General features: G+C 31.5%; 1 protein-coding gene across 1 annotated transcript in view; it reads left to right on the plus strand.

Annotated features, from left to right (window-relative positions):
* The first annotated feature begins 277 nt into the window (after positions 1-277).
* Positions 278-9,506, plus strand: part of LOC105456051 (cytosolic 10-formyltetrahydrofolate dehydrogenase) — a 15,305-nt gene continuing 6,076 nt past the window's right edge. The window contains exons 1-5 of the mRNA XM_011699824.1: positions 278-451; positions 1,735-1,783; positions 4,560-4,701; positions 4,948-5,182; positions 8,463-9,142. Of these exons, the coding sequence (XP_011698126.1) occupies positions 4,566-4,701; positions 4,948-5,182; positions 8,463-9,142 (1,051 nt within the window). The 5' untranslated portion in view covers positions 278-451; positions 1,735-1,783; positions 4,560-4,565. The remainder of the gene's footprint in view (positions 452-1,734; positions 1,784-4,559; positions 4,702-4,947; positions 5,183-8,462; positions 9,143-9,506) is intronic.

A 9,506-nucleotide genomic window follows, 5' to 3' on the forward strand; every position in this document is an offset into this window, starting at 1 on the left:
TTAGAAATTGCTGAATTTAATAAATTGATTTAATAATTTAATTAAAAAATTAAAAAACTGCTAAATTTTTAAAATAAATATTCAATTTAGAAATTATAATAGAAAAAGCTTAGTTACATGTCTTCGGACATTACTTATCGCTCGTGGCATCCAGAGATAATGGGGATACCTCGAAGAGAGGAGGATCAGCGGGTGGCTCTCGGTCTTGACCCTCGTTTATAGCCGATATGGAGATATCGTCCACATTATATAAACGTAACTGCTTTTACCCGGGCACTTGCAGTCCACGCAAGGAACTGATTGCGATCGTCGCACAGTTTCACTGAAAGTTTCAATCAGTGAGGAAAGTGAAGGCGCGACGTGGACATATCTCGCGATACTACTTGCGATCCTACAACCGATGCTGGGCCTCAGGAATCTCATCTGGCGGCGCAACTTCGTCTTGGACATCGTAAGTCGTCAATTCAACGTGTTTCATTGAAATTCGGGAGAAAGAGAGAGAGAGAAAGAGAAGAATAGATATAAATTTCTTTCTTACATTATTTTGTCGTAGCTTAAAACAAAATGCTTCTTCCTTATGGAAAAATACTATTAGATTATGAAAAACCTATTGAAAATCGTTAGAAAACTATTCAAATCCAATATTATATACTATAAATATTCCAATAATTTTCTCATTAATCCAATATTTTTTCACAAGGGCTCCCAACACGTGTGTGTTAAATATCATAACGATCACATTAAATTTAACACAAAACGTAATGTACAACGTATGTCACATAAAAAATACGAAAAAGTTACACAGGTCCACTGATAATTAAGCGATATAATCATATGTGCAATTATTTATGCAATTAGTATATTTATGTGTGCGTTTGTGTGTGTAATATATATGTATATATTACACATATATATATAATTATATATTTAATTATCTTTTATCCTGGTTTCATATAAGAAATGTTTCATATAAGAACATGTATAAATATATAAACACTAATTAAAAGTTGAAAATTAAAATTTATTTAAAAACGTAAAAAAAACGTTCATGCGAATACAAATTCAAAATCAATACAACAAATAAGATAAGATTATCCATACATAATTATATATATTATATACGTATATATAAATTATATATGAGCAGTTTTTTCTTCAACTTGATTTTTTATGAAAAGAAACAATACGCAAATTACTTTTTCAATTTTTGTTTTTTTTATTAGTATTATTTTTTTTATTTATATATGTTCTTATATAAAAAATTTTTTACCGGAATCTGATACTCAGTAAACACTAACTATTAACAATTACATTAATATTATAATTTTGTACTCTATAATGTAACATTGTTATAGCCTTGCATATAATATTTGTTATACTATATATTTATATTATTGAGTTCATTGAAGTTAAAATGCCAATCAGCTTCATTGGGGATGCGTCTCGTAATGTTGATTGGTTTACAAAAAGACAGCTCCGATAACTGAATATGGTTCAATAATAGCAGTTCTGTTATTAGTTCCGATAAAAGCAGTTCTGTTCTTTTACCATAATGAGGATGTAGGCTTTTCGTTTATTTAATTTTGATAAGTGGCTTTCACGATATTTACTGTGTTAATTTTTATGTACACTAATTAATAATATCGCACTCTTATATGTGCACGCGATAATGGTGGCGGAGTACGCATAATAATGATAATTGGGGCTTCGGTGATGTATTCTGTATATTTACAGCTTGCTTAAAAACTGCTACAGGAAAGAGAGGCTAAACCTTAGCTATAAGGTACGTAGATTGAATATTATTTAATTAATGTACTTAAGATTGAAGTAAAACGTTCGGTATTAACGCGCGCATTCCCAGTAAACGGAAATAGATAAAATGGATTGCAATTTTTTAATCCACGGATTGGCCTTCGTGGAAATGAATGCATTTCTATTTCATAATACGAATAGAATAGAATAGAATATTTTTTGTATTTATATGGATTGAAACAATGCATTTCCTATTCACAAAAATTTTTTTTGAATTTAATTAAATTGAAAAAACTTCCTATTTAGAATTTTGAATAAACAATATTCACACTTTTTCTTTTTAAAACTAAACTCACTTTGAGATTGAATGGTATATAGAAAATGTGCTTTATGCAATTTCTATAAATAAATATAAAGGCATTGAAATATAAAGGCTATTGAAATGGATTCATATTTTAAGAAGTATGCATTCGCGAACATTGATATGTATCTTTTTCAATCTATTTTAATCCATTCTCGTTTATTGGGCTTACTGTTGAAAAATACCTGACAAAGAACAATTTTTCTCTATAACATAGGCCAAATAACATAAATCAATAAACTATTCCAATAGATTATATAATGGTGTAATAAGTTATATGCAATCCATTAATAATAGAGTGTATAAAAGTGCATTCGGTGTCAGCGGTGATATTTCTCATTATTTATCTCATTTAAAAGCTCGATATAATTTTCAATGAAAATTTGGAGAGTACAGTAAGACTCCATTTATTCGTGTCGGAGATAGTGTGTCCGATGAATACAAAAAATTCGTAATTGAACTACAATTTATATATTCATTCAAAATTTTCACATTAAGAAAATATTCATTCAAATATTTATTCAAACTTGTGGGCTTTTAAGAATATTTATTCGTGTCTATTTTATGATTATTTTATGATTTATTCATATTTATTCATACAAAATGTAAAGTAAAAAAGAAAATGAAAAATAGATTTTATATATCGTTATTAATATCCAGATTTGATAAAGAAAACTTACAAATTTTGAAAAAATTTTTAGAAAAGAAATTTTTTATTTAAAAGTCTTTTATTCGCAACAATAATTCTTTTTATAATATACTACAACATTATAAGCGCGCGCTACGCGCGCGCCAATAAGCATTTGAAAATATAAATATTTCTTAAATTAGAAATATAAAAGTAAAATATTTTCAAAAAATATATTTAAATAATACAAAAATTTTAAATCTACATTTTTTTAAACAGTAATTTTAATTCCTAAGCCAATAATCTTTTATTTTCTCCTTAATAAGAAAATGATAGAATCACTTTGCGTTAGACATTTGCGTTACATCATATTTAAATACCATATAATATTTAAAAAAAATTAAAAATGTATATTGGTTTTTGTAGCTTGTGATATTCAAAATACTTACATTGTAGAATCAAACATTTTTATTAAATCAATTCTCTCATTTTTTGGTAAATAATTCGTCGGAGTTCATATTATTTAGTTCGTTGATTTGTTCCTTGGTCATCATTTTTTCTTAAAAATTTATTATTATTATTTGAATATAACCGATTTGAAAGAATTAACCCCCGAATTGAAAGAATTAACCACCGATTTGAAAGAATTAATATAATTCTTTTTAATATATAATTTTTATTCTCTATATTTTTGCAAACCAAAAAAATACAGTAAAATCGAACACTGCAATTTTGTACGGATTACAATAATGTTAATTTCATAAGGTATTTTAAGTGCTTTAGCATCGTGGATGCTGAATAAAATGTATTGTTTAATTAACAGATTTAATTAAAAGATTCCTCAGAATCTCCAAATAAAAGTATTGACAATAGTTCTCATTTTCTTCTCGGTGTTATCGTGTGTTTCTTAAACTTAAACCAAGCTCGAAGGCAGAATTTTAGTGTGTAGAGTGGAGGTGAATGCGAATTCGAAAATATTCGTAATCATATTCATAAATATATTCATTTAAATTGCACAAAAAATATTTATTCAATTTTCCATGAATATAAAAAAAAAAGATATTTATACTCGTATTCATATTCATTATTTATTCATTTATTCGAATATTGGATATATTATTCATCGGACACACTATAGTTAGTAGTTCGGAGGACAGGACAATTTTTGTAATCGAAATAGTTCTGCAGATAATAGAGTTTCACAATCAACTAATTGTGAGTTATCAGCTCCGTTAATAACAGTTGACGTTCAGAAAACTATAATTGCACCTACGTGCCAACTGTAAGTTCGTATTATATTTAGAACTGACAAGGGGAAGGCCAGGTTAGTGCACGAATCCTGATCTCAATTTTTTGTGTGAAACTAGTAGGCAAAATAAAGATATGGTGTACGAGCGTTTGATTAAATGGACCTTAGTTTTCGAGTAAGAATTTTCGAAAAATAAATTTTTAAATAATAATAATCAATATTGAATAAAAAAAATAAATCGTTTTTTATTATTAAATATTGAATATTATTATTTAAAAATTTATTTTTCGAAAATTCTTACTCGAAAACTAAGGCCCATTCAATCAAACGCTCGGACACTGTATCTTTATTTTGCCTCTAGTTTCGTAAAAAAAAATTGACATCAGGATCGGTCTGTATCTTTATTTTGCCTCTAGTTTCGTAAAAAAAAATTGACATCAGGATCGGTGATACACTGACCTGGCCTTCCCCTCGTTCGCGCGTATAAAGTGAGCGAATAAACGGAGTCCCACTGGTAAAAGTAACATATAGAGATTTCAGATTGATAAAGAATATTTCGATAATTGCAGTCGACGATGGCGCAACTCAAGGTAGCTATCATCGGACAGAGTCCGTTCGCGGCGGAAGTCTACAAACTTTTACGACAGAATGGACATCAGGTGACCGGAGTGTTCACGATTCCGGATAAGGGAAACCGCGAGGATCCTCTAGGTACGAGGGCTTTCATTAAAAATATCGATCGTATTGCGAATCCTTCAAATCGATCCTTACGATCGATTGTAAAATGAATATATCGGGATCATTCGCGTACTGTGTTTTAATTTTTAATCGCTCTTCGAGACCTTATGTGATTCTGATAAAAAAAAAAAAATACCTGAAAAATTGCGGACATTCCAATGGATAATCCCGCGATTTGCATTATCGCTTTTCGTTATCCGTGCCGCTTCTCGACCGCAGCTACCACTGCCAAGGCCGACAACACGCCGGTCTTCAAGATCAAGGCCTGGAGGAGCAAGGGAATGACCTTGCCGGAAATCCTGGAGCTGTACAAGGGCATCGAGGTGGACCTTAACATTCTACCCTTCTGCAGCCAGTACATCCCTATGGAGGTTATTAATCATCCCCGTCACCGTAGCATATGTTACCATCCGTCCTTATTGCCCAGGCACAGAGGAGCGAGTGCTATAAGCTGGTGAGTTCTTACTTCGATCGCGCCACGTGTTCTCGATTCTCTTGCCAGTGAACGAGAATGAATTCAAATTATTATGGAATATTATAGAATTAAAATATTATTTAAAAATATATATTATCAAATATTATAGAATTAAAATTATTAAAATTATATATAGATTTTTTAAAAATTCATTTCAACGTTCGCAAATGCGTACTTTTGAAAATCTGAATCCATTTCAATGCCTTTGTATTTATTTATAGGAATTGTATAAATCACATTTTCTATGCCATTCAATAAAACAAACTCAGCTTTAAAAAGTGAATCGTGAATACTGGTTAATTCAAAATTCTAGATAGGAGAAATGCTGTTTTTTCAATCTAATAAATTCAAAAAAAGTTTTTCGTGAAAATGAATCATGAATGTTATTCATCTAAATTTAAAACAAATATCTGTTGGATTTAGATGGATTAAAACAATGCAATTTTCTAGTCACAATTTTTGTCCTAGTCACAATTAATATAATATAATAATATTATATTAAAAATATTATATTATATCCGTATTATGAAATAGAAATGCATTCATTTTCACGGCCAATCGATTTCAATCCTCTTACTTCGAGCGCCACGTGTTTTCGATTCTCTTCCCAGTAAACGAGAATGAATTAAAATAGATTTTTTAAAAATTCATTTCAACATTCGCAAATGCGTACTTCTGAAAATTTGAATCCATTTCAATGCCCAATGCCTTTGTATTTATTTATAAGAATTGCATGAATCACATTTTCTATGCCATTCAATAAATAAAATTCAGCTTTAAAAAGTGAATCGTGAATACTGCATGGTTAATTCAAAAGATAGGAGAAATGCAGTTTTTTTAATCTAATAAATTCAAAAAAGTTTTTCGTGAAAATGGACCATGAATGTTATTTATCTAAATCCAAAACAAATATTTGTTGGATATATATTGAAACAATGCAATTTTCTAGTCACAATTAATATAATATAATAATATTATATTAAAAATATTATATTATATCCGTATTATGAAATAGAAATGTATTTATTTTCACGGCCAATCGATTTTAATCCTCTTACTTCGATCGCCACGTGTTTTCGATTCTCTTCCCAGCAAACAAGAATGAATTAAAATAGATTTTTTAAAAATTCATTTCAACATTCGCAAATGCGTACTTCTAAAAATTTGAATCCATTTCAATGCCCAATGCCTTTGTATTTATTTATAGGAATTGCATGAATCACATTTTCTATGCCATTCAATAAAACAAATTCAGCTTTAAAAAGTGAATCGTGAATACATGCATGGTTAATTCAAAAGATAAGAGAAATGCTGTTTTTTTAATCTAATAAATTCAAAAAAGTTTTCCGTGAAAATGGACCATGAATGTTATTCATCTAAATCCACAAAAGATGTTTTGGATTTAACAATGCATTTCCTGGTCACAATTTTTGTCCTAGCCACAATATAATATAATAATATTATATTAAAAATATTATATTATATCCGTATTATGAAATAGAAATGCATTAATTTTCACGGCCAATCAATTTCAATTCACCAATTAAAAAATTTTAATCTTTTCGCGTTTACTGGGCTCGGAAATTTTTCAGAGATCGAGAGGATGCGAAAGTATTTTTTATTTGACAAACTATCGGAATAGAATATTTTATCAAAATTGAATCCATCGTCATTGATATCACGATATGTCGGTATATATTTGAAAGATTGTATTAATAGTAATTCTACGTAGATTACAGATAATGCATTTGTTGTTTATTATGACTTAGCTCATACAGCTAATACAGCTATAATGGCTGCATGTAACAGCTAGTCAGGCCGCGATATCATGTCTCTCGATATCAGCGCGCCACAACAACCGGTTTGCCGCGGTTTTGTGCGCTCCAGATTGCGCGATCAGGCGAAACTACTTTCTCGCTGAAAACGCGCCGACGATAATGACAACGATAATAAGCGGCCACGAGCTCGCCATATGATACCTTCGACTGCGCGTGTTTGCATGTATGACGCCGCGTATTAGTATTATACTTTTGACCTATGAATCGATATACAGCCGTATCGCATATTTTCGGCGCGTTATCCTCGTCGTCTTATAAAATCTGAAATTCATTTCAATGCCCAAAATGTCTTTGTACTCATTTATAGGAATTGCATGAATCACATTTTTTATGCCGTTCAATAAGAAAAAAAAATCAGCTTTAAAAAGTAAATTGTGAATATTGGTTAATTCAAAATTCTAGGGGAAATGGTTTTTTCAATCTAATTAAATTCAAAAACAGTTTTTCGTGAAAATGGAACATGAATTATTCATCTAAATAAAAAAAATATATTTTTTGAATTTAGATGGATTAAAACAATGCATTTCCTAGTCATAATTTTTGTCGTAGTCACAATTACAGGGTGGGTACTCAAATTTTGTAAAAGAATTCCCTGAAAATTCTCGGATTTTCCAGGAATTTTATTCAAAATTCCAGATAGGATTAGAGAATTTCTTAAAATAAATTAGAAACTAAGGGTTTTAATAACATATAAAACTTGATACGTGAAAGAATTTAATCTTCTCATATGTACAATAGTTACATCTTCATATAAAATTTTTCGAACGTAACGAAAGATTTTGTATGGAAATGTAACTACATATGTGAAGATTAAATTGTTTCACGCACCAAGTTCTGCGTTATTGGATTTTTAATGCCTGATTTATTATTTCCAAATTATCGTTTTTTAAATTAAAGAGTTTTTATACAGTATATGTCAATTTTAAAATAAATTAACTTTTAATATCAGGGACCTTTGATATGAGGCCACGTTTACTTTCTAAAGAGATAAAATTAAATTTAAAAGTAAAATTCAAAAAATTGTCCTGAGTATCAGTAAAATTCCATGAGTAATCCATGATTTTCAATGGTAAAAATGAAATTCTCTGAGAATTCCAGGTTTTCCCGGTAGTATAATATTTATAATTAATAATTAATATAATATAATATAATATAATACTATTATATTAAAAATATTATATTATATTCGTATTATGAAATAGAAGTGCATTCATTTCCACGGAGGCCAATCCATTTCAATTCACGAATTAAAAAATGTTAATCCGTTTCAATCCTTTCCCGTTTACTGGGTAGCTAATCTTCTTCGTTTGTGTGCGCTGGCCGCGTTTCTCTTCGGCGGATTACAAAAATTGTATATTTTTTTAATCAATTGTTTTCTGCACTTTCCTATATTTTCGATCCGATCTGTCTCGTGTTTCCAGGACCTTAATTCAAGGGGACAGTACCGCGGGATTTTCCATTTTCTGGGCGGACGACGGCCTGGACACCGGGCCTGTTCTGCTCCAGAGATCCTGCAAAGTGGAGCCGAACGACACGGTGGACAGCCTGTACAACAATTTCCTTTATCCCGAGGGCATCAAAGCCATGGGCGAGGCGGTGGACCTCGTCGCTAAGGGGACCGCGCCGATGGTGCCGCAGCCAGCGGAGGGCGCGACTTACGATCCTCTGTTGAACAAGAAGGAACTCCAGAAGATCGACTGGACCAAGCCGGCGAAGGAGATTCACAATTTTATTCGTGGTCTGGACAGCACACCGGGCGCTTGGACGACGCTGGACGGCGAGGAAGTGCGTCTCTTCGGTTCAGCCCTGTGGAGCGACAAGCAACCGGAAGCCGAGAAGACGATCAATCTCGATGAGGAACGAACGGGAATTATTCATCAGGGCGGCTTGTTGATCCGGGCCGTCGACGGACAGTTCGTTAATGTGGAGAGAATAAAAGTCGGAACTAAGACCGTTCACGCCAGCAAATATGGGCAAGCCAACGACAGCAAGGTCGTGGAATTCACGGAAGAGGAATTGAAGACTGTCGACGGTCTGCGCAAAATTTGGGCGGACATACTCAGACTCGATGTCGACGACGATACAGATTTCTTTGCTTCCGGTAAACTATATATAGAAGATCTCTTGAAAATCCGACGCCGAATTTATGTGTTTGAACTTGGATATAAATTTCTGGTCATTGGATAGCTTTAACCCTTTGAAGCACACATTTTTTTTTACATGGAAAACAGTTGAAATTTATTACTCGGGGGTTTTCGGGGTCGCTGATTACGTATATGACCTCAGATTTCCAAAATTCAAAAGGGCGGATCCAAGATGGCGGACCTAATTAGGAAAAAGTTGCTTGATCGAGATGAAAGTGGGTACTCGGAGGTTTTCTGAGTCGCTGATTACGTATATGACCTAAGATTTCCAAAATTCAAAATGGAATAAACATTTTCAGGCAAAAATACACGTTATTTTTA

This window comes from Wasmannia auropunctata, unplaced genomic scaffold, assembly GCF_000956235.1.
Source record: "Wasmannia auropunctata unplaced genomic scaffold, wasmannia.A_1.0 LD335789.1, whole genome shotgun sequence".
Classification (NCBI taxonomy): domain Eukaryota; kingdom Metazoa; phylum Arthropoda; class Insecta; order Hymenoptera; family Formicidae; genus Wasmannia; species Wasmannia auropunctata.